The 27,344-nt window shown below is 37.4% G+C and overlaps 1 protein-coding gene across 1 annotated transcript; it reads left to right on the forward strand.

The window, feature by feature from the left end:
- Window positions 1-469: 469 nt before the first annotated feature.
- LOC134678756 (band 7 protein AGAP004871) lies at window positions 470-26,412 on the forward strand. Its single transcript, XM_063537453.1, has 8 exons — window positions 470-605; window positions 1,443-1,552; window positions 10,743-10,815; window positions 21,281-21,363; window positions 22,562-22,671; window positions 23,346-23,495; window positions 24,718-24,898; window positions 26,120-26,412. The coding sequence occupies exons 1-8, from the start codon at window positions 557-559 to the stop codon at window positions 26,219-26,221; spliced, it is 858 nt and encodes a 285-aa protein (XP_063393523.1). The 5' UTR covers window positions 470-556; the 3' UTR covers window positions 26,222-26,412.
- The last annotated feature ends 932 nt before the right edge of the window (window positions 26,413-27,344 follow it).

Genomic DNA, 27,344 nt, shown 5'->3' on the forward strand with positions numbered 1-27,344 from the left:
ATTTCAAGCTCTGTTTGAAAAGGGTATAACCGGGTGGGATTTAAACCTAACATGTTACATTTCGGTTGTAAAGGACGACTGCATCTGCGCATCTCTTGCACCAAGGATTGCGTGGTACGAGTATAAGCCGGACCAGGACCACACGGACCATCAGTCCTCCGCCTGCCGGCCGCCGCCACGCTGGCGCGATACTCCGAGTCCACCACTGTCGTCGTTAGCGACGGTCAGTATTCAAACTATTTAACAATTCTACATTCGAAATTTGAATTTTTAAATTTTAATGCCGCTCTAAAAAAATAAAAAATGTTATGTTTTTTTAAAGTTGTTTTTAAATTAACAAAAACGAGTTGCGTGTTGCGTGTGAAATTAGATGAAGCGTTTATGTGTGATATTAAATGTCGAAATAAACTATTTATTTTATTAATAATGTCACTGTACGTAACACATTGCTAGTTCTCATGTGAATTATAAATGGTCGGCATGGCAGGCGCGGGCTCAGTAAATGGCCACCCGGCGTCGGTTACGCATCAATCCCGTTTGAAAATCGAATGTTATAATGATAGAAATGTCCAGTAGACAAAATTTGTATCCGACAATCACTGCAAGTAAGTTTTCGAGTGCGCGTCTAAAGTTTGTAACGTAAAATGTTTAAAAGATTCGCAGTGTTAAGGCCTTTTTATAATGTTTTACGAATTTTTAGTACGTTTTAAAACTTTAAATTTTCAGAATTTTTGTGATATAAAAGAAAAATACCTACGCGTTTCTATAAGCCCCGTATACTTACTTATAAACCTTGGGTATAATGCCTGGATATATCAACTAAGAATTCATATTAAAATAATACTGTGACTTAGCAAGTCTGACACAGCTGCAGTATGTCCTTCGACATATTTATTTAACCCTTTAAGTAGGACACTATCAGCTATTGGAAGGCAAAAATTAACAACCCAATAACTTCATCTATACTTTTCTCTCATGCAAAAATTTTATAAAGTGGCAATGAGATTAGTTGTGAATTTTCGTGTATATTTCTGTGATAAGGCCACGTACGTCAATTAATAATTCATATCCCAACACAGTGACTTAGCAAGTTTCGAGCAGCTGTGCCGTGTCCTTCGGCGTATTTATTAACCCTTTGCAAGTAAGGCAGAATTGACCACTCAATAACAACATAATTTTGTTTTATTTTTTTGTTATATCAAGGATTCTTTTAGGGCTGTAAAGTTGCCACTTTAGGACTATAAAGGGGCAATAATCAGCAATATTATTATGCAGAATTAGGACTAATAAAGTGGCAAAATTCTTATGCAAAATTTTTAGGAGTATAAAGTGGCAATATCTGTAGCTATATTCTTATGCAGAATTAGGACAATAAAGTGGCAATTACCCTTGTTTTTTTTAAATCTCCGTTAAAGTGTTAAAAATGACTTTAATTGTTGTAGCTAACGACGACCACGATTCGGAAAGTAAAACATGTGGCAAGATCCTGGTCGTCCTGTCATGGGTCCTGGTCGTCATGACTATGCCTATATCTCTCCTCATCTGCTTCAAGGTAAACTTTAAAGTATTCATTAGATATTTATTTGGTGTCTTAGGAACTTTTAAAGGTAGCTTTTGATTTCTCCTTTTAGTATAAGTTAACTGGAAGAAATCTTTGGGATAAGTTCGCCTTCTTACTACACATTTATGATGTAATCAATTTCCCTTTCTTTTCGTAGAATATAGTTAAAATTTCTGATATAATATTGTGCTAAATTTATTTAAATTATCAGTGATTAGTCAATCTTTGAACTACATTAATATTTTATTTTTAATATTAAGAGCTTATTACATAGATTCATTATTAGAAACAGTTTTATGAAAATTATTGCAAGCGAAATTACTCAGCTATTTGCGAAATTACATAGTTGTATCTTTTAACTGATTACTTTAGCAACACTTACGTTATAAATAATAGTTTTGTGATTATGATTTCGTAAAACTATTTCCATTATAATCTTTTTTTTTTTTGAGACTAAAAAAACCTTTTATTGAAAGACTGTTATACAATACTAAAACAAAAGATACAATATACAATATTAAAATTAAATTTAAAACTAGAAATGAAATAAAAATACAAACTATAAAATATACTTAAATATGACTTGATAGGGCCGATATGTACAGTCACCACACGGATTGTTATGCCGTTTAGGGTTCGTGCTAAATTGGAAATTCTATAGCGTAAGTAATGAACAACCAATGTAGCTAGGACCCTAAATGGCGAAACAATCGAGATTGGTGGTGCAATAGTATAAAGGTCCTGTAAAATAGATAAAAAACCGGGCAAGTGCGAGTCGGACTCGCGCACGAAGGGTTCCGTATCATAAAGCAAAAAAAAAAGCAAAAAAAAAAACGGTCTCCCATCCAAGTACTGACCACTCCCGACGTTGCTTAACTTTGGTCAAAAATCACGTTTGTTGTATGGGAGCCCCATTTAAATCTTTATTTTATTCTGTTTTTAGTATTTGTTGTTATAGCGGCAACAGAAATACATCATCTGTGAAAATTTCAACTGTCTAGCTATCACGGTTCGTGAGATACAGCCTGGTGACAGACGGACGGACGGACAGACGGACAGACGGACAGCGAAGTCTTAGTAATAGGGTCCCGTTTTACCCTTTGGGTACGGAACCCTAATTATATAAAAGTTCCGGCATCGTTTTTTTCTACAGTGCATATAGGTATAAAGATTTAATTTAAACTAAGGTTTTGAAAAATAACTAACATTACCAATGGATAGGATGCGAGTCGGTAAGTATATTTTTATATTATTCATATTGCTTATTAATTGATAATGTATTTGGCGGGTTATTTAAGGAAACTGTGGATACTTTTAAATGCATTACTTATTTTAATTCAATTACTTATTTTCCAGTTGAGAGGCAGATCAGGTTGCGGACCAATTCGATAAGACGACGTAACATAAAAAGATGTATGTACCTATGTGAAGTTTTTTAATTAAAAGCGTATATTTTTTCCAAAAAAAAACAGCTATAAATAAGTATGACAGTGTTTTTTTTCCACCCTGAATTTTTTTACCTTTAGGTTAAGTAAAACCTTACCTTTAGGTATATTTAGTAGTAAAGTTTTATTATGTTTGTTTATTTCATTCCTATTCCAAAGAGTTATGTTTTGGTGATGCATATTTAGACTACGTGTAACATTTTACGAAGGTACAATTTGATTTGAACCTTAAATCTGAAGTCTAAGGTTGAAATTCTAGTGACACGTATGTGGTCAATAAATCGTATTATGCCAGGAAAAGGGTTAACCAGTTGAGCGCTGAGCGAAGCGAAGTTTTTAGGTACATTCACCACCAGATGTATCGGAGCGGCCAATTTTAATATCTGAGCAAACACTTTCTAATCATGACGTTAAAGTGCATGCTCAGATATTTTTGAGCACCTTGCCGCTTCATTATATCTGATGGCAAATATACATAAATACAGCCCTGCAAACGCCACAGTTCATAAGATATGACGTTTATGGAATTAATTTCACATGTTTTCACCAAAAAGTCTGTGCAAACTTAGCAAAGATTTATCACATTGATGCGAATTCGCACGTTCCTCTAGTGTGAGAGCTTGACAGCGCTATGCGCTCATATAGCAATGCTCCGCTCGCACGTCGGAGCGACGTGCGAATTCGCATCCGGTGCGAAGGCTACCTAAAGAATGACTCACGTTAGACCGGGCCGGAGCTTCCGGCGTATCGTTTTATATGGAAAAGTCTGTCGTAGAAAAGTAAGCGCCGGAAGCTCCGGCCCGGACACGGCCCGGTCTAACGTGAGTCATCCTTTACTTCACCTGACTCGACGTCGAGAGCTTAATACAGAGCTTAATATACACCTAATAAAACAAAGTCCCCCGCTGCGTCTGTCTATTTGTATGTACATATGTATGTTCGCGATAAACTTTAAAACTACTGGACGTATTTTCATGCGGTTTTCACCTAACAATAGTTTCTTGAGGAAAGTTTGTTAAGGTTTTGCGTAACCCGTGAGAAGCCGGGGCGGGTCGCTAGTTATAGTTTGTTTTTTTAGCATTAGAAATAAGGTAAACAATCTTGATGTGTATTTTAATTGAAAAACTCATTTTAGAAATAAAGTCACGACAAATATGTAATAATTATGAATCTAATACGATCATTTATATTCATCTGCTTTCATAAGTAATAGTTTTTGATAAAAAAAAAGCGTTTTTAAATTAAAAGACATGTCAAGATCGCTTACCTTCTTGCAAGTTCTTTCTAATGCTAAAAAAACGAACTATAACATATAAAAAAGCCAATCGACCCTCATTTTATTGCAAAGTGGAATGTAGCAACTTAAATGACTAAATAAGGACTTGTTCTTTTCTTAAACAGTTGAGAAATCCATCCAATGCTTGGCTGTGATTGGCTAAAAATTTTAGCCAACCAACTTTCTTATCACACCAACCAATTTGCCGCGCTCAAATGAAGAAAACTCGTCTTGTTTTCATTTATTTAAGGTTTAATAGCGCTTGACTTCTTGTGGTAGGTAAGCAAAGAATATAATACTCACTAGGAGAAGAACGGTAACTCCATACAAAAAAATGTCCCCGACCGTTTATACGTTTATACTAGTGGCGCCGTCTTCGTGTACCAATGGAACTAAAGTTGACAACCGGTTTAGCCTGGCGGGTATTGGTAGGTAGTAATTCTGTTGATAAACATATTTGTTATCTTCATATCACGAAATATATGCAAGATGCAAATATTACCCCTTGTTTCATATTATCAATTGATTTAAATAAAAGGCATGTTTATGTTTATAACATTATATATATTATTTATTAAAAAATGTTTTACATATAAAAATATACACTGAAAACTGGCAACTGGCAACTTAATAAAAAAATAAACATTAATAAAGCGCATTCACAAAGTTTTCAGTACCTTTTATACAAATAACATTAGGCATGCCTACCTATTACACTTTATACACAGATACACTACACTTTACACAGATTTCCAACTTGTATTCATACATTTCTTCACGGTTAATTAATACGCTTTCCAGATGCGTTATGACTCGGTTCCTTCTGAACCCACTAAAGTTGTAAATTTCACTCTGGCTGCTTCAACAGCCGTTGCTCCGCATTTAGCACATTTTTTATGTACATTGCTGTAATCCATGTAGGTACAGACTTACAGTCTTAAGTGGTACGTAGCAGAGATGGGCATTAATCGATTAACTTTTTAATCGACTAATCAATCGATTAAAAAAGTTAATCGTCAAAATTAATCGGCGATTAATTTAATCGCGATTAATTTAGTCGACCTAACATACGATTGAAATTGAATTAATCTTAATATTAATCGATTAAATTTCTCGATTAACTCTCGATTGAAAGTAGACAGGTGGTCATTTTTGTATGTAACTAAAAATCAAAACTTCTTGCGTACACATTAAAAACCATTCCAGTGTTATAAATGTGCTTCAATAATATAAGATGGTTACATTGGTTACTATAATAATGCGGATAACTTAGCGCGGCATCTCTATAGTTCGTTTTTTTAGCATTAGAAAGAACTTGCAAGAAGGTAAGCGATCTTGAAATGTCTTTTAATTGAAAAACGCTTTTTAAAAATCAGTAACTATTACTTACGAAAGCAGAAGAATATAGATGATCGTATTAGATTCATAATTGTTTCATATTTGCCGTAACTTATTTTTAAAATGTGTTTTTCAATTAAAAGACACATCAAGATTGTTTACCTAATTTCTAATGCTAAAAAAAACGAACTATAGGTAAGGGTTTAGGGCTTGTAGCGCAGGTATAAAAATTAGAAAGAGAACGACGTATGTGTATGAAAGAGCAAACACATTACTTACCTCTTATCAGTTGTTTTCTATAAGGTTTCAACTTGTCAATGCAGTAATTACTTACAATGTGATTTTGGGCACATTTTTCGGGGTTTGTAATAATTTTATATTTCAAGAATTTATCATAGGAATATCACAAACCTCACCACCTCACCACCTTTCTGATGGCAGTAAGATTTTTCCTATATCTCTTACTAGTATGTAATTATATATTTACATAAAATATGATTTAGCCTATGCAACTTCCAACACTGATTTCGCAGTAAAAATCGATGCTATATTTTTTTACCATTTTTCCTAGAATCAGGAAACAATTATGTGATACATATATTAATTTCCGGCAAAAAGACAAAATCATGCATTTAAGGGTTAAACACCTGGGTAAGTTGAGAAACTAATAACACGTGGCATATAATACATACAGTGACATAAAATACTAAGCATACGTACTCTTTGTCGGTTTGTTTTATTGTTTACACAGGACTAGAAATTTCAAAATAGATAACAATCCGTTTATCCATAATTTGCCATTGTTATACGACCTTAAGAACTGTCAACATAACCCGAGATAAGAACAACCTTTAACAAAAAAAATTGCCTACAGAGCTTAAAATGCCATTATTATATTTTCGTCAGCCGGTCTATATAATTCGCACAATAGTAAGTACCTTTCGAGAGCAAATGCACGTGTTTGTTTAAAAAAATGATAATTTTGCTTTAGGTATGCCTATAGCGATTTCAGTATTTTATTGATAACAAAATGGGACGAACTCTAAAACATCCCTTTTCAAACAAAAACAAAATTCGAAGACGGTCGAAATTAATAGTCTCCAAGTGAACATACATAAAAATTCGTCTGTTACTTATATTATTTATAAATGTTTCAGACGAATTAGGCACCTCGTTCTTTTTTTTAAGTCGGTTAAAAAGACCATATTTATTGCTAAAATTAATCGAGAGAAAATTAATCGAACTAATTAATCGATTAAAAAAATTAATCGCCGGTAATTAGTCGACGATTAATTTAATCGTGACAATATTAGTCGGAGCTTTTCGACTAAAATTAATTAATCGTCACTTTTAATCGTTGCTCGCGATTAAGTCGGTTAATTTTAATCGTTAATCGTCAGTCGATTACATTTTGCCCAACTCTGGTACGTAGCGGTACACGTTGTATGTATTATTTAAAGAGTTAATAAATAAAATTTTCGTTATGAACTTTAACCACAGCAGTTGGACAGAGTCATTGACAAATATATTTTTTATTATGGTGGGTAGACGTACCTACCCTCCATATATTTTATGAACATTGATAAAGACAGTTGGAAGCAAAGAATATAATACTCACTAGGAGAAGAACGGTAACTCCATACAAAAAAATGTCCCCAACCGTTTATACGTTTATACTAGTGGCGCCGTCTTTGTGTACCAATGGAACTAAAGTTGACAACCGGTTTAGCCTGGCGGGTATTGGTAGGTAGTAATTCTGTTGATAAACATATTTGTTATCTTCATATCACGAAATATATGCAAGATGCAAATATTACCCCTTGTTTGTGGTATTATCAATTGATTTAAATAAAAGGCATGTTTATGTTTATAACATTATATATATTATTTATTAAAAAATGTTTCACATATAAAAATATACACTGAAAACTGGCAACTTAATAAAAAAATAGACATTAATAAAGCGCATTCACAAAGTTTTCAGTACCTTTTATACAAATAACATTAGGCATGCCTACCTATTACACTTTACACACAAATACACTACACTTTACACCTTCGAGCAACACCGGCTTCCGAAATGTCGGAAGGGAGGGGCCCAAGCGATATCTCGCCGTACAAATCTTTCTGCCTTTTCGCGGGGGGAAAGGTGCACACAGTCGCATTTCTCACACACTTACATACAAAATCCAATCTGTAATGACGACACAAATACATAGAAAATGACACACGTCAAAGACAAATCTTGCAAACCTCGATCTCTTTTTGTGTACGGACGAGTGACTAGTGTCACAACACGCACACTAACACATTTTCGTTGAAGTATGTCATTGTATTCTGAGAGATGAGAAGTCGGATTTGTCGCTCGACCGATCCGCAATTTGTACTGAGCGAGCAAAATCGATAAATCCAACAATTACTTGAGACTAAAATATAAAAATTGTATTTAAATGTAATTTAACGTATGATATGTAAAAAAAAAATTACATGTGAAATGTAACACTTACTTTTTGTAAATTTGATGTCCCCGACCTCTTTTTATAACAAAAAACCGAGCATACAGGCATTTTTGTGCAGCAGAGTTCACGCGCGCGTCTGGACTCGGTCTAGTGAAAAATCCAAGTGCAACTAGTTTTATTACCCGCGCTAGATTAAATTGACGCGCTAATCTTGTACCTCGGCAGAAGGGAAATAGTGCGAATGCCGCCTCCCTTCCGTGTTGCTCGAAGCTTTACACACGGCATTTTACACAGATTTCCAACTTGTATTCATACATTTCTTCACGGTTAATTAATACGCTTTCCAGATGCGTTATGACTCGGTTCTTTCTGAACCCACTAAAGTTGTAAATTTCACTCTGGCTGCTTCAACAGCCGTTGCTCCGCATTTAGCACATTTTCTATGTGCATTGCTGTAATCCATGTAGGTACAGACTTACAGTCTTAAGTGGTACGTAGCGGTACACGTTGTATGTATTATTTAAAGAGTTAATAAATAAAATTTTCGTTATGAACTTTAACCACAGCAGTTGGACAGAGTCATTGACAAATATATTTTTTATTATGGTGGGTAGACGTACCTACCCTCCATATATTTTATGAACATTGATAAAGACAATTGGAAGCAAATATTCATTATAAAACTTAATCGCATGTAATTAAGTTTTAAGCGTTTTAAGTCCCGTTTTATGATTAATATTGTATAAAATTCGTGATAATTTAAATCAGAGTTGGGAGCAATGTTGCTGTAGAAAAATGTTTTTATTTTTATTACTCGCAACTTTTTCCCGGAGGCCAACGCACACATAGAAGCTTAAGGCGCATACATGCGCAATTATTTGGGGACATAACCAAAGAATATAATACTCACTAGGAGAAGAACGGTAACTCCATACAAAAAAATGTCCCCAAACGTTTATACGTTTATACTACTGGCGCCCTCGATGTGTACCAATGGAACTAAAGTTAACAACCGGTTTAGCCTGGCGGGTATTGGTATTATAGGTATATAGTAATTATGTTGATAAACATATTTGTTATCTTCATATCACGAAATATATGAAAGATGCAAATATTACCCCTTGTTTGTGGTATTATCTATTGATTTAAATAAAAGGCATATTTATGTTTATAACATTGTATTATGTTTTACATAGAGAAATATACACTGAAAATGAAACCCTGACAACTTAATAAAAATAGACATTAATAAAGCGCATTCACAAAGTTTTCAGTATTATACAAATAACATTAGGCATACCTACCTATTACACTTTACACACAGATACACTACACTTTACACACGGCATTTTACACAGATTTCTAACTTGTATTCATACATTTCTTCACGGTTAATTAATACGCTTTCCAGATGCGTTATGACTCGGTTCCTTCTGAACCCACTAAAGCTGTATAAATTTCACTCTGGCTGCTTCAACAGTCATTGCTCCGCATTTAGCACATTTTCTATGTGCATTGCTGTAATCTATGTAGGTACAGACTTACAGTCTTAAGTGGTTGTACCGCTACGTTGTATTTATTATTTAAAGATTTAATAAAAAAAATGTTTGTTATGAACTTTAACCACAGCAGTTGGACAGAGTCATTGACAAATATATTTTTTTATTATGGTGGATGATTATGCAATAAAACTTTGATTTTATGAAAAGACGCATTGTATTATTATTTTTCACACACATTTATACCGTGAATCGACACAATAACTAATTTTCAGTTTTATTGTAAAGGAAAGCGAACTAGCTTGAGCGGCCATTTTTGCAAGAGCGAAAAGCACAGATAAAATATCTTTGTCATAGATCTAGGCTGAGCTGTTTGAGGTTTCAAATTAAACTATTTCCACTATGAATGGCAAATTACTCATAAATCTTATAATAATACATATAACGCTCAAACAAAGCAAATATTCATTATAAAACTTAATCGCGTGTAATTAAGTTTTAAGCATTTTAAGTCCCGTTTTATGATTAATTATGTATAAAATTCGTGATAATTTAAATCAGAGTTGGGAGCAATGTTGCTGTAGAAAAATGTTTTTATTTTTATTACTCGCAACTTTTTCTCGGAGGCCAACGCACACATAGAAGCTTCAGGCGCACACATGCGCAATTATTTGTGGACATAACTTTCTTAGGAAGTGAACAGGCCTTCGTTGGAAGCAAATATTCATTATAAAACTTAATCGCATGTAATTAAGTTTTAAGCGTTTTAAGTCCCGTTTTATGATTAATATTGTATAAAATTCGTGATAATTTAAATCAGAGTTGGGAGCAATGTTGCTGTAGAAAAATGTTTTTATTTTTATTACTCGCAACTTTTTCCCGGAGGCCAACGCACACATAGAAGCTTAAGGCGCACACATGCGCAATTATTTGGGGACATAACTTTCTTAGGAAGTGAACAGGCCTTGTAGGTAAGTTAGAAATGTTACAGGATTTTTGGTGCAGCGGAGTGGTGTTAACGGAATTGGTATAGATAATTCCAACTGAAATGGTAACTTAAGGTTAATATTAACGTAATTAACGCTATTATTAATCATTAGGGTGCGCTGCACCAAAAATGGTGTGAAATTTACGATGTCTGGAAATGACAGTAAGTTTTTTTAGGTCGTCCAAGAATACGAGAGAGCCGTCATCTTTCGGCTCGGTCGGCTGCTGTCTGGAGGCGCAAAGGGGCCGGGTACGTACATTTATAAAACTTTTTTTTAAAGTTAGTTAGATACATTACATGCTTTTATTGCTGACTGTACTTTTCTTTCAACGTGACAATTCTAAAAATCCCAAACACAATTATGTTGCATTGTTTTATCACCGATGGCCACCTCCTGTCTCCATCACCAGATACGCTCGATGGTACCATAAAGGATGACTCACGCTAGACCGGGCCGGGGCCAGGCCAGAGCTTCCGACGCTTCGTTTTCTATGGAATCCACGTGACCAGCCGTTATAGAAAATTACGTGTCGGGCGCATCGGCCCGGGCCCGGCCCGGTCTATCGTGAGTCATCCTTAACTTTTAGTGTACCGCCAGTTTTGCAATACGTTCACCACCAGTTATTTACGTTTGAACCAAAGACGATGGAAAAAATAACCTTTTTGATCAAACACTATCAACCTATAGTTATTTCTCGGACGATTAATTTCCTAAAAATAAAAATATTGACTTCATGTTTATCTTGAAATTCATCATATTCATATCATTCTTCATCATATTTTAATCTCTAGCGGCCCAGCATACAAGAAAAAATGGCAGCTCTTGAATACATGGCATTACAAAATAAACGAACGATAAAAACCGGACAAGTGCGAGTCGGACTCACGCACGAAGGGTTCCGTACAATTAAGCAAAAAACGACAAAAAAATCACGTTTGTTGTATGGGAGCCTCAGTCAAATAATTATTTTATTTTGTTTTTAATATTTGTTGTTATAACGGCAGCAGAAATACATCATTTGTAAACATTTCAACTGTCTAGCTGTCACGGTTTATGAAATACAGTTTGGTGACAGACAGACGGACAGACAGACGAGACGGTAAGTGGAGTCTTAGTAATAGGGTCCCGTTTTTACCCTTTGGGTATGGAACCCTAAAAATAAACAAGCAACGTTGGTCCATTTAATTTAAATAATGATATGAATTTTATTGTGGGTAATACGTGGGCCATACTGAAAGCTTCTGGATTCTGATATACCGGGTGTGGCCTGTAACACGAGCAAATAATTAAAACATAGATTGTACTCCTCAAACGGTGACACTTTTATTCAACAACTTTTAAAAATTATGATGTATTTAGATTCCCTATTTTTCATACAAAATAAATATTATCTTCATTGGACGCCATCGTCAGGCCATATCATTGTGATTGACGTCGCTTGTCACGCCTTAAACATAACAAAATTCGCAATACATTGCGTCTTAGAATAAACTTTAACGTGTATTAAAAATCAAACCACTCAAGTTATTTTTAAAAGTCGCTGAACTAATGTTGGTCAGTATGAGGAGTACAGCCTACAGTTTAATTTTATGCTCATATTACAGGCTACACCCGGTATGAGACGACATATTTTTTCCAAGTGTCCAGACCAGAAATTTTCAGTATGCCCTAATTACTAGATTTAGCACGGTAGGCAGCTAAAGGTAGAATCGCACAATGGTAAGCTTTGCTACGAATAGCTACGAGCTACGAGCTACGCCGTAGCCCGTAGCCATGGAATGCTATTCTAACGAATGCTTGACGCATGCTACCAAGGGAATGTAGGAAAAATTACATTTTGCGTTAATTATATAATCTAATATTAATGACATTATATTGTTTTACACGTTAAACGCAGCGGTAAGCGCATAACAACCGCATTACTTTAAAAAAAAAATCTCATGTGGGGCATTCAAGTTGACCAGGGGCCGATTGCATAACAACTTGTAACTAATAATATTAGCGGAAGTTTCCTTCCAATTCCTTTGATTAGAAAGAGAGTTTCGCTAATATTATTAGTTACAAATTGTTATACAATTGGCCCCAGAACTATTATGTATCGTAAGTGCAATTAATAATTACGAGTACTAATATATACATATAAAATATATTTATTTATTATACAAAAGATTAATGGTATATAAATAATCATACATATATACATATAATAGACATACATATATACACATATACATATATACATGTACTAATTATTAATAAATAATAAATCATTTCTCATGGAAAAACCCAATTTTACAGTTTCCTTCTACTGCCAAACTGCAGGGGCCTATACCACGAAACTTACAATTACAATTTACAAGTGACAAGTTACAAATATGTATTTTGTACAACTGGGCATATCGCAAAATTTACAAATAACAAAATTGTAATGGAATATTTTTACAAATATGTAAATTGTCGCGACAAATCTACAATTATATACGCGTATCACAAAATATTACAATTTACAAGCAATTTTCCGGAAAATTTGACAATTTTGTAATGGACAATTGTACGTAAAAGATTTGTGTTACAACAAATTGTAAAAGAAAGTGTACATATTTGTGGAAATGTAAATACAAGTTGACAATTTTCCCAACTAGCAAAATAGTCGTATAAGAATTGATTTACTCAGCCTGTAATCGTATAACAGCCGAGTTACGGTTGTTGAAACACCAATATATCGTATAATAGCGGTTAACTCGACTATTTAGCAATTTTCGCTAATTAGCGCTATAATCATGTCGTATAAACGTTTATAGCACTATCTTTTAGCACTTTTATTCCACCTTTTAATAAATGCTGAATTAGCGCTACTACATCACTTTTATTCAGCATAATTGTTCTATTAAAATCATATAACAGCTATAGAATAGCTAATTGTCTGAATAAGGCGCTTTAATACAACTGTTACTCAACTCTCTTCTCTGTTGCTATAAAAGCCTATTAAAAGCAATCCAATAACCATTTGGCAACAATGCTGCTGTAACAGCGCGCTTATATCATAATTCGGGTAGTGGGGCTCAAACCGCTGTTATAGGAGCTTAAGTGTATTTACAGGTTTTATTCAAAATGTATTCAGCTTAGAGTACTTTTAAAGAGTTTTGAACTACATTAACAGCACAAGTCAGCCATGTTGTACGTTTCAATATAGTCCGGTGGCCAACTGCATGAAACCCTACCTGATAAAAAAATAGAAAATCCTACTCTGTAGGGGTAGCTGACTTTTAGTAGCATCAACTGCTCTTGGTCGGCCGCGGCTTAGTTTCGCAAATTTTGCGTAAATGGCAAAATAGTGGCACAAAAATTCATCAAAAAAAAACCCCATCGTATAATAGAATGAAACTTGCAGGGTAGGATAGCTGCCTTTGAGGACAGCAAAACAAAAGTGGTCAGCTACATCCTGTGTTGGCAGGTTCCTGTGTTCGACCGAATTTGTGGTACCACGTGACAACTACAATTTACCTCATCGAAAAATAGAATGAAAAAAACTGATTGTAATACCTACATTAAATTTGTTGACGTATGTCTTGGTCGGCCTCACCTTAGCCTGATAGCTTTTGCAGTCCGTCCGCATTAAAAAAAATGTGAATGGCAGCAATCCTACCATACAAGTGACATTCTATTTTTCGATGAAGTAAATTGTAGCTCACGTGGTACCACAAATTCGGTCGGACACAGGAACCTGCCAACACAGGATGTAGCTGACCACTTTTGTTTTTTTGATGAATATTTGTACCACTTTTTTGCCATTTGCGCAAAATTTGCCAAGTTAAGCCACGGCCGACCAAGAGCAGTTGAAGCTGCCTGCTAAAAGTCAGCTACCCCCACAGAGTAGGATTATTCTATTTTTTTATCAGGTAGGGTTTCATGCAGTCGGCCACCGGACTATAAATCCATAAACATGGCGACAACATGTGCTATAAGTGTAGCAGTAAACGCAGTTACTCGACTTATAGTCGAATTAATGGGTGTACTTTCGTTTCGGCCAAATACATTTCGCCAAATTTCACTTCCCAACAAACTTATCGCAATAGTTTCATTTCCCAAAGGAACCTTTAGCAAAGTTACACTTCGCATATAATTTATTTGGTCAAATTATCATTTGGCATGATTTTACTTTGTCAAATGTTATTAGGACAAAAACTTATTTAGCAAACGTTTTTTATTGTCTAATATTATATTCCAAAAAGATGTTTGGTCAAAATTGTCACTTCGCAAATTTGACAAATAGGCATCTCTATTTAAAGTACTTTTTGTTATGTTATAATAGGTACGTTAAATTCTACGTAATTTGGGTGGGTTGGGTCTTGGGTTAGGTTTGAACTGCGATCCTCACAAAACGGAACCGCTATCAGAAAAGTGGGTTAGGTTAGGTTAGAACTGTCACCCTCACAGAATCGAAATGCTATTAGAAAAGTGGGTTAGGTTAGGTTAGAACTGCGGTCCTTACAGAAACGAAATTCTATGTACTAAAAAAAGGTCATCGAAGGGGATTAATTAATTTAATAGAATAACGAGATGTAAAAAAATTGCATAACATTTTAAACTAAAATGTGGTTTGAATATTGGTGGTTATTTACTATTTTTGGGTTACAATGATTACTTTGGTGTTATTTGCTTTAATAGTATAGCAAGATGTAACAAATTTGGTTGTCATTTTACATTAAAATGGAGTTTTAATTTTAGTGATCATTTACTACATATTTTTGGCAGTAAGAATGTTTTTTTTTGACGTTACATTTTACTATGTATATGTAATGATCAGTTAAATACTAGACAAATAAAATTCTGCAGCCTCCACTTTATTGGTATGTAAATTGTATGCCATGCAATATTTTGGGACATGTAAGTTATGCTTAATGATACATTTCACTAAATAATATTTGGTAAAATGAAACTTGTCCAAGTAATTATTTGCTAAACAATAACTTGCCAAAAAAGACTATTGCTAACTGAAAATTTGCGATAAGTTGTTTTGCTAAACATTTTTTTGGGAAATGATAATTTGGGAAACATAGTTTGGGATGTGATACTTTGGGAAACGATTTTGGCCCATTCGTTAGTAAACCGAATTAATGAGATATAACAGAAACTAGATCGTGTAAGCAAATTTTTACTTATTTTAATTAATATTTTTTTATTGAAATTTAAGAAAATAGGCGGCCCATGAATATACAGGGTGATTCATGAGACGTGAGCAGGACTAATCCTGCACACTCAGTAACTGATAATTGATCGATCACCGTCGTATTTAGGTGAAACAACCACACTTTTTCCTATTTTTTTACTTTTTGGCGAGGGCAAATTTAATTCTCTACAATCATGGTCACCCTACAAGGCCTAATTAATAAACATAAAACCTCTTTAACCGTAATGACAGCATTATGATTACGAAGAAAATAAACTGTCAAACTTGAGTGAGATACGAGTTTTCAAAAGTAACCAGACCGTGATGACATTCAATTTGACACAGAATATCTGTAGTTTAGTATTCTAATTGTAGGGTGACCATGCATGTCGTAAATAAATTAATAACTTTTTTTTTCAACACGACTAGAAAATTAACGTTAACCTCACTAATACTGATATGAAACAGTTGCTTATAATTTACGAAATGCGCAGTGTTAGTCCTGCTCACGTCTCCTGAATCACCCTGTATATGAACCAGTGCCTTTGGTTTTATCAATAAAGTATTTTTCGCGCTAGGTTTTACTGTATTACGTGTACTTACAGACAGTAAAAACTTATGTACACAATCACGGTAAAAATAAATGTCATGGATGACAGCAGTAAAAAAATACTTAAGTACCTTTTTGTTTTATTAGACACTTGAAGACGATTAGGCCTCAAACTTAATCAAATAATTGAAATATAATCGCTTACCTGAGATCGTTTTTAGCACATAAGTATTTGTTGAATAAAAGCATTTACTGCACTCTTACACATTCAAAATGCCGAGTAAAAGCAATTCGGCTACTTTTACGAAACATTTTTGCTGAGAAAAAGCAGTGCGGTTGCTTTTATAGAACACTTTCACTGAGTAATAGCAAATTGATAATGTTTATAGTACAAATAATCGAATAAAAGCACTATCGTTGCTATTAAAACACTACACAACTCAGCATCGATTTGCTTCTTATACAGCGCTTACTCTATTTTTATAACACTTTTAGTCTGTATAAGTGCGCCTTTTCGCGTTGAGTAAACGCTTACAGGACTTTTATTCGACTGTTTTTACACCGTTTATAGCACCAAAAAGCGAAAATAAAAACGTGCTCTCAACTTTTATAGCACATAGATTTGCTAGTTGGGTTCTCGGCGAGTGTCAAGAGCATAATACAATTACTTACCACTGAGCGTCTTTTCGCATTTTGCCACATAGTGTCTCTTAAATACTTCCAATCCTTATCCAATATATCTAAACTTTTCAATTGACTTGCTATTTCTTTCCATTTCTTAATTTTATCATCATGAGTCAATTTACTATTAAACTAGCCGAATAATATTTCCATAATTTTTAAAACTAATTTTGTCTTGCATAAACATTTTCAACCAATTTTAATGACAACGTAAAAAGATATGCTATTTATGCTCGTAAGGTAAATGCCCTCAACATAAACTAAGTGAGGAATATTAATACCTACATATTTGTCAAATTGTAATAAATACAATTCTACGTATGTCACTATATTGTTACATATCTGTCAAAAAACTAAATTGTAGTAAATACAGTTTAACATTTGTCCCAATTATGTATGTTATCTTGACATACCCTCCATCTTTTGAGTTACGGGTCCTTAAATGCAAAATATTTGTAAATTGTAGACTTGTACATGTGACATGTGTAAAATTATTGTGATACGTTTTTTGTTTACAATTTAACAATATTGTCGAATTGTACACTTGTAAAGTTTCGTGGTATAGGCCCCAGGTCCATAGTACTGTTTTGGTCGGGATTTACGTATCTGACATTCTAAAGACCTAAAGGATGACTCGGTAAAGGATGGCTGATCGGTGATCACGTGGTGCTTTCCATAGAAAACGAAGCGCCGGAAGCCCGGCCCGGTCCCGGCCCGGTTAGCGTGAGTCATCCCTTAGTCGCTGTCCGGAATAATGTGCAGGGAATCCTGTAATAAATCCTATTAGCATTAACCACAGACAAAACATCCTCCAGACTGAGCATCGCGCTACCCCCTCTGCCATGCATACGGTAATTTTACTCCATGTTCGAGTCGAAAGTGTCTGTGTGACGTCTGTGTCTTTGAACTTTGAATCACGGTACGGGACTTCGCTCACCTCGTCCCGCGCACCCACGCATTTTTGGCATCATCGGTTGCATGAAATGATGGCTCTAAACTCGGTCTAGAGGATTCCTAGTCTGTGGCATTAACTAATCAACGGCCGTCATCCTACTCACAGTCCGGTTCGTGGAAACGTCGGAACTATTATGGCTCCTCTACACGATGGGCCAGCGCCGGCCACTCCAAGGGACGCAGCCATGCAATAGAATGAGATAGCAATATCACTTGCTCCCTCTAACGCATAAATGCGTCCCTTGGAGTGGCCGGCGTTGGCCCATCATGTAGAGGAGCCATTATGTCGGATCCCATTACTTGCCCTGCGTTAATTATACAGAGTTAAATTTAGCCGTAAGCCCAGTGCGTTTTAGCGCTTTCGCTGCTACTCCTACTGAAAGATACATAAGACTATCCCGTTCGGTCATTTTCCCCCACCCTTCATGCCTGATCCAGTTATACAGTCTGTTACCGGCAAGCGGGCTTTTTTTAAACAGGGTAAAGTAACATAGTTCTTTAACTTAACCATGACCTTGATTTAATTAATAAACTAGTAGAATTCAGACTTTATTAACTTTCTAACAAAATTTTAATCGCCAGAAATGTACAGCACAGTAAATTGACCAGTAGGTAAGGGGTCATCCATTAATTACATCACACGTTTAGGGAGAGGGAGGGGGTCAAGAAAATGTGACATATTGTAATATGGGGGAGGGGGGAGACACAAACTTTGTGACGTCACTTTAACTTCATCAGTCAACCGAAAATTTATTTAAATTATTTTATTCGCTGTACATTTAAATAACAAGTTTTTAAAACGATAATCGTTTTTATTCGTTTAATTTTCTTTCCTAAGCAGTTTTGGGTTATAAAATTACTAATATTTATATCGTCAAAAATATTTTGATTAAATATTGATAATACTTAGGTACTTACTTAATTCGATTTGGCGATTTTGTAGAGAAATGTGACGTCACACTAGGGGGGAGGGGTTTGCCAAATGTGACCAAGTGTGACAAGGAGGGGGGAGGGGTAAAAAAACCTAGAAATTCGTGTGACGTAATTAATGGATGACCCCTAAGTGCTAATAACGACAGGGTTCATACTTTGTTTATTACTACGTTTATTTCAAGAGTTAGCGATACTAACAGCACGTAAGATAACTACACCAAATTAGAGGCACTGGTCTCATTGATAAAAACTTTATTATCAACTAAATTAAACTTAAATACCGGGTGTGGCCTGTAATATGAGCAAAAAATTTAACTGTAGGCTGTACTCCTCATACTGATCAACATTTGTTCAGCGACTTTTGAAAATAACTTGTAGTTTGATTTTTAGGGTTCCGTAGCCAAAGGGTAAAACGGGACCCTATTACTAAGACTTCGCTGTCCGTCCATCCGTCCGTCCGTCCGTCCGTCCGTCCGTCCGTCTGTCACCGGGCTGTATCTCACGAACCGTGATAGCTAGACAGTTGAAATTTTCACAGATGATGTATTTCTGTTGCCGCTATAACAACAAATACTAAAAACAGAATAAAATAAAGATTTAAATGGGGCTCCCATACAACAAACGTGATTTTTGACCAAAGTTAAGCAACGTCGGGAGGGGTCAGTACTTGGATGGGTGACCGTTTTCTTTTTGCTTTTTTTTTGTTTTTTTTTTTGCATTATGGTACAGAACCCTTCGTGCGCGAGTCCGACTCGCACTTGCCCGGTTTTTTTAATACACTTTAAAGGTTATTCAAAGACGCAATGTATTGCGAATTTTGTTATGTTTAAGGCTCGACAAGCAACGTTAATCACAATGATACGGCGTGGCAATGGCGTCTATTGAAGATAATATTTATTTTGTATGAAAAATAGGGAGTCTAAATACTTATTTAACTCCTTATTTATAATTTTTAAAAGTTGTTGAACAAAAGTGTCACCGTTTGAGGAGTACAATCTATGTTTTATTATTTGCTCGTGTTACAGGCCACACCCGGTATATACTAGATTAATGCCTGTTAGTGTGATGGGCGCCGCAGTCGCCCAGCAGCGATATTAAGGTGACAGTCCATTTCCAACGACAGCTGCAATACTGTTCATTTTACTATGGAAATTGACAATGACAGCGACGCGTTTAGTATACCGGTAGTGCAGCTGCGGTTAGAAATGGAATGTTACCATTAAGTATTGGTCGCATTTTCACCACCTGTCATGTCATGCGTCACTTTCACTCTTACAGATTTGTTAGTGACAAATGATAAACAGCCGACCATATTTGATGGTGATGATGTTGATTTGTAAGGAGTGGCCAATTACTAATATACTGGCATTACAGACCAATAACCCTATAATTATGTATACATAAACAAAAAAGAAATCCAAAAAAAAACAAAAAAATATTTTTTTTCCAAAATTAACTATGCCATTTAGTTCTCTTAAACGTAGGTACTTAACCATACCCCGAAGTTAACGGAATTCAATAAAAACACGGTGTATGGTTATCAGTGGCGGCGCGTCAAACTTATCCATAGGCAAGCCGGGGCTAATTTGGCTTACATATTTCCTTTACAACTCTACTCAAACGTCCAAAAACAGGCAACCCGGTGGGAATCGGCTTTTATGGACGCGCCGCCACTGATAACCATACAACATTCAGACATAGGTTAATGGTCCGTCTGGACCAAGAAAACTCTGCAATATAATAAAGGTGTAAAATTTCTGTGAAACAATGACGTATATGACACTGCCTCGCATTGTTCTATCCAAATAGGTGCAGAGTTAGCTTAGACGGACTCTGTCTTTTGTAACAGCCGATTCGCCTATTTTACACGTTGAATGGCAAATGTGATAACAAAAGTAGCTATTATGTCACTTTCTTGAGTCAAATAGGCCCCCAAATCCACTTGTCACCTCTGCACGCTTTGAGGTCACCATTCAAACTCACAAGTTATGGCTCCTCTACACGATGGCTCAGCGCCGCCCACTCCAAGGGACGCATTTATGCGTTAGAGGGAGCAAGTGATATTGCTATCTCATTCTACCGCATGGCTGCGTCCCTTGGAGTGGCCGGCGCTGGCCCATCGTGTAGAGGAGCCATAAAAGGTCTCGAGAAGTACTCGATAGACATGCATATGAGAATAGGTACAGTCAGAAATTAATGTATGTCAGAACAGTGACTTGTTTTAATGAATAAAAATAAATAAATGTTATAATTAAATAATAAACGAATTAAATTAAATTAAATTAAATTAAATTAAATTAAATTAAATTAAATTAAATTAAATTAAATTAAATTAAATTAAATTAAATTAAATTAAATAAATTAAATTAAATTAAATTAAATTAAATTAAATTAAATTAAATTAAATTAAATTAAATGTTCACAGGTATATTCTTCATATTGCCCTGTATCGACACGTACGCGCGAGTGGATTTGCGGACACGAACATACGACATTCCACCTCAGGAGGTCAGAATAATTATTTCTTAGGCCCACTTGCACCGTTCTACTAACCCGAGGTTAACCGCATACACCGTTAACCCAGTGTCAAATTGTACTGGTAACCTTTGTTACTCTAGGTTTACCAGGTTAACCCCGGGTTAGTGGGATGGTGCAAGTGGGCCTTATTAAGCTAAGTTAACGGTTTAGGTCACGTTGAAATAGGGTACTTGACTGTAAGCGCCTCTTGCACCATTCTACTAACCCGGCGATAACCAGTTAAACCTGGAGTTACCATGGTTACCAGTACAATTTGACACTAAGTTAACGGTTTAACCGCTTAACCTCGGGTTAGTGGGATGGTGCAAGTGGCCCTGGCATTTAAAATAAATTATTTTACGCCATGCATGAAATAAAGCACCAGAAGATTAATAGAAAAAATGGCTGTGACATACGGACGGACAGACAGACAGACAGACGTGACGAATCCATAAGGGTTCCGATTTTTGCCATTTGCCTACGGAACCCTAAAAACGTGGACAGCAGTTATTTATAGACACAATTTCTATTTTTAAACCCGTATAAAACTATAAAGAGTGTAATTTGATTGTGACGTCACATGCTAGTGTTTAAATAAATTCCATATAGTTCGTTTATTTAGCGTTCCTGTCTGCCATCCTCATTTTTCTAAGTAGCCAGCATACGTCATAATAATATAGTGCTTTAATAGTTACCTATAGGCCGACCGCTTAACTGAGTCCTCGCCTGCGGGGTACGGGGGCGACGGGGCGGGACGACTAAGGGTCGGTTGCACCAAACTGTTACGAACGTTAAAGAGTTCGCTAAATTTTTATGTATGGAAAGTTTCATAGTAAAGGCGCGGGGCGCGCCGGCTGACGATGATCAGTCTGTCAAATGTGGTTGGTGCAACTGGCACTAAGGGTGGCGGGGAAGGTGCGGGCGGCAGGCAAGCGTACGGCGCCCGCACCTTCCCCGCCACCCTTAGCGCCACTTGCACCATCTCACTAACCCGGGTTAACCGGTTAAACCTGGAGTTACCGTAGTTACCAGTACAATTTGACTCTGGGTTAACGATTTAACCGCTTAACCGCGGGTTAGTGAGATGGTGCAAGTGGGCCTTAGTCGTCCCGCCCCGTCGCCCCCGTACCGCGCAGGCGAGGACTCAGTTAAACGGTCGCTCTATAGAATTATTGTTTATTCCAACTAGGTACTAACTAAGGATTCTGTGACAGTGTCGGTGGACGCGGTGGTCTATTACCGCGTCCACAATGCCACCATATCCATAGCCAACGTTGAAAACGCTCACCACTCCACACGGTAAGCTGCTATAGGTAGTCTATAGTTTTAAGCTGAGCTAGTTGGAGATCTTTTTGTGTTTGACCCTTGGCAGTAGCTGAAACACAGCAGTGGGTGAAACGCGGGGCACAGAATGAAAATAGTACTAGGTACAGAAGACAGAGTGAGTCTAACAAAACGCGTCTGTCAGCCGGCATATTATGGATGGCTTTATTCATCTTTATACACGTAATAACTGTCACTTTTTAACACCGTGGGATAGAAAGTGACGGACACTGTTTTATCACGCTGTCACGTAGACAAGAACGACCATCAGGACAGATATGGCCGCTAGGTGGCGACAGCGCCACGCGCGGCTTATGGCTAGCCACCAAAATTGGTGTGGAACAGATGTACTTTTAGTTACCTGCAGCAAAGCGACGAAATCGCGGAGTGAGCCACGCCTGACGCGGGACACAGCGCGAGTCTCCAAAGGAGTTATCAAAGTGCCCGGCCGGCCATTATTTCGCTCAGCGGATCAGCTTTGCTGTCCAGAGGGGCAACGCTGCCAACCTTAGTGTTATTTTTTATTTAATACATATACGAGTATGAATAAATAATACGTAGGTACTCGTACCTGTCGTTTTATACTAGGTAGGTACCTAAGTATTCCTTTGAGGTAGGTACCTACATCGCTAAAGATCACTTTTGTGTAGGCTCCTGGCACAAACGACTCTCCGGAACACGATGGGAACCCGCCCGCTGCACGAGATTCTCAGCGAGCGCGAAACTATATCTGGCAACATGCAGATCTCTCTGGACGAGGCGACGGAGGCTTGGGGGATCAAGGTCGAACGCGTTGAGATGTGAGTAAAAAAAAAAAGAATTTTTTTTATTTCGTTACCAGGCATAAACAAAACAGTAAACTAAGGCCCACTTGCACCTTCCCACTAACCCGGGGTTAACCAGTTAAACCTAGAGTTACCATGGTTACCAGTACAATTTGACACTAGGTTAACGGTTTAACCGCTTAACCCCGGGTTAGTGAGATGGTCCAAGTCAGCCTTATGTTATAAGCTGTGCGAGCGTGGAAACCGGTCTAATCCCAATAAGGCCTAGTTTCTCCTCTGGGTTGGAAGGTCAGATGGCAGTGGCTTTCGTAAAAACTGGTGCCTACGTCAATTCTTGGGTTTAGTTGTCAAGCGGACCCCAGGCTCCCATGAGCCGTGGCAAAATACCGGTATAACGCGAGGAAGAAGCTTATTATCTATTCATAAATTTATTCATATATGTGGTACAAAAACAAGTCAAAAAACATGCAAAAAAACAATAAATAAAAATAACTTAAAATTAAACTAAATACAAACTATTTTAAAATAAAATAAAACTAAACTAAACTAAATCTAAAAAAGGCCCCTGTGGCAAGGTCCCCAAGATGCTGGCTGCGTTACCTCGCTGAACTGCCAGACTGAAGCGTTGAGCGAGGTAACTGCCAGCTCTCGGGTCCCCAGTTGCGTCCCTGAGTCTCTTTGAAAGGTCTCCAAAGAGACTCAGGGCGCCAGGGCTCCACGGACCCAGGGTCTCGACGAAAGGAACAAAAATGTATTCGGATACTTCGTAAATTATCTGTAAAGTACCGTTGTACCCTTGTGGCAAATGTGTATTCCCACCATCATGGCCCCGCCCGGCAATTGGAACGCCGTTAGGAATTACTTAACGTGATTAAATTGAAATAAACACGTGTAATTAACAGTCTTTGTCCACTGGTATCGATCCAGCCCGACAATAATGACGCTTGTTAAGTCGGAAATAAAAAACAGGTTATACCGGGTGTGGCCTGTAACACGAGCAAATAATTAAAACATGGATTGTACTCCTCAAACGGTGACACTTTTGTTCAACAACTTTTAAAAATTATGAAGTAGGTATTTAGACTTCCTGTTGGATTTTTAACTCTGATTCAGACCGTCGGGGTCAATTTTTTAGTTCACCTCCTATTGCTACTCAGAGTAAGATGACTAAAGGGGAAACGATTGCCGCAAATAAATTATTACAATAGGGACCAATCACACAAGTATTGTCTTGCAGCAAGGACGTCCGCCTGCCGGTGCAGCTGCAGCGGGCTATGGCTGCAGAGGCCGAGGCCGCTCGCGAGGCCCGCGCCAAGGTCATCGCGGCCGAGGGCGAGCAGAAGGCCTCGCGGGCGCTGCGGGAGGCCTCTGAAGTTATTGGAGACAGTCCCGCTGCTCTCCAGCTTCGGTATCTGCAGGTCTGTGCCTTTTTAAACCTAGTTAAAATCATAATAACACGTCTCCTAAAAACTCCTTCAAGAAATTCTAACTTGCATAGCAAAATACAGTTTTCTTGTATGACGTTGGTTATGTTTTTCATTTGATGTCTGCCTCTTTCGCACTTATGAAATGTTCATATGATGGCTTTAAATATCTTAACCCTTTGACTGCCGTGCCACGCTATTACGGCACGTCGTGCAAGCGGCGTAAGACCAGGTCACACCGGTTGCGTGTTCATATAGACGTGCGTCACGCAAGCGATGTGGCGTCTCTCATAAGGAACTGTATATTACAACGCGCACGTGGACGTCTACGCACGGCACACGCACCCGGTGTGCCTGTGCACGGGGCTGTGCCTGTAGCGTCATTCTTCTGAGCCTCTACCATCAGTTGGCAGAGTATTTTTCACTTACTTTCAGAGAATAAACGTGCCGTATGTCACGTTTTACGTATCTTTACGGTCTTATTTGCCTAACTTCACTCCACTCCAAGCGATACTGTCCCTTTCTAACTATACTAAAAAAAAGCAAGAATTATTATTAAATTAGTACGAGTAAACGGTAAATTACCTATCGAAAGTAAATTAAGTTCACGATAGCGTTTATGTCAATGCCAAACTGATGGTAGCCGTGCAGCTGGCGGCTGGCCGGAGATTGTTCGGTGCACTCGTTGTGGCGATCGAGATATCCGTCTAGATCTTTGATAAAAATACAGATGTAATGCATAATTATTATGCATCGTATTTTCTCGGAAACTTTCATATTTGTCATGCTACTTCAGCCAACGTCAGGACCCCTATTCGACAAGCGACGTTTGACGTATCGTGTTGATCTCCCGTTGATGTGGGAAAAATCATAAGTTCTCGAATACATACAATGTCAAAATTTGACATTAACAATCCACAGTTAGGGTGACAAGCAAACCAAACCGAATCACCCTTAGTTTAGAGTTGAGTTTTGGTTGTACCAAATGATATTATCCACCGTTGATGGAATCAACACTCAGTATGCAATAAAATCAACTGTTGATTTGACGTGGATGCGAAATCTGACAGTTGTACATGTCGAATTTGGCCCCAGAACTTTTTGTACAGACTGACTGAAATCGCAAGACATGTTCGTGCGTTCCCGTGAAAATACGATGGAGAAAATATTATTCACTACATCGAGTTACATACTTATTTCACTTCTTTGTTTCAGACCTTGAACACCATTTCAGCGGAGAAAAACTCGACAATAGTATTCCCTCTTCCCATCGACCTTTTAACATATTTTATGAAGGCAAAAGAAGAAACTATGTAATAGTTAAAAGGCACTTCAGGCATGACTAGGTAAACACGGTATCTATAAAATGTAAGAATATACAAATATTATATTTAAATATTGAATATAGAAAATTTAATCAATGTTGCATACATACAAATATATTCCCAGAATATATAAAAGACCAAAAAAATATTAGAATAAATTGAATATTAATTAATAGATTTAAATAATAATAATAATAATAAGCCCGCAGGGCAGCTTGTGGCGAGCTGTTGGGGAGTAACGACCCCACGGACCCGAGTGCTCCCGAGAGTCGGTCAGGGTCTCCGTCTCCGGCGTGTCTTCGTCGGTCGGAGTGGACCCCAAGGGGACCCGCAGGACTCTCAGCTCTGGCTTGCCTTCATTGGCCGTCCAGAGAGGAGTCGTTAGAGCTATATGCTCCAGGGGTGGAAGTGAAAGATGCATAAGACGCGAGTTGGCACAGTGGCTGTTAACAGCCACTGGGTAGAAAGCGGCGCACACCTCTCGACACCCCTGAGCCGCTCACACCGATGTTGCTCCTGGTCGTCTTCGCGACGGCAGTTTCAGGGGCCCATCTAGTTAGCGGCAAGTCACCGCCTGCCTCGATAACTTGTGTAAACATTGTTATGGCAGGTGTCCGTACGTCTTTGTAATAACCCAGTCTCATAGTCCACCCAAACTTCAATCCATAGACCGGTATACTGTTCTCTTTTTCTACAATAGTCCCAATGCCTGCTGAGACCGGTTCATGGGTGTCTATTGTTGCACCTGTGAACGGGTTCCAGCAGGCGTTCTACATGACATAAAAACTCTCCAAGGGGCCTCTACGTGTTGGATCTGTGTCCCCACGCAAGCCTATAAAAAAAACCGGGATTTACAGGCCCGTGATTCCAAAAAAGGAGATACAAATAATAATAATAACCCCGCGGGGGCAGCTTGTGGCGAGCTGACGGTGAGTGGCGACACCGCGGACCCCTATTCCAGAGGGCCCTGTCATCTGGCCCTCGCCTCTGTGCTTGCCTTGATTGGCCGGCCAGAGTGGAGTCGCAAGAGCGGGACCTATGCTCCAGGTTGGAAGTGTAAAATGTCATAACGCCGGCGGCCCTTGAACGGATTACCGGGATCTGGCTACCGCAGA

The sequence above is a fragment of the Cydia fagiglandana genome, chromosome Z, assembly GCF_963556715.1.
Source record: "Cydia fagiglandana chromosome Z, ilCydFagi1.1, whole genome shotgun sequence".
NCBI classification, from domain to species: Eukaryota; Metazoa; Arthropoda; class Insecta; order Lepidoptera; family Tortricidae; genus Cydia; species Cydia fagiglandana.

Excerpts from the sequence above, each read along its gene's own strand:
- LOC134678756 (XM_063537453.1), top strand. The coding sequence starts at position 557 with ATGATAGAAATGTCCAGTAGACAAAATTTGTATCCGACAATCACTGCA. Across the intron at positions 10,816-21,280 it reads TGGAGGCGCAAAGGGGCCGG|GTATATTCTTCATATTGCCC; the intron begins GTACGTACATTT and ends AAATGTTCACAG. Across the intron at positions 22,672-23,345 it reads AACGCTCACCACTCCACACG|GCTCCTGGCACAAACGACTC; the intron begins GTAAGCTGCTAT and ends ACTTTTGTGTAG.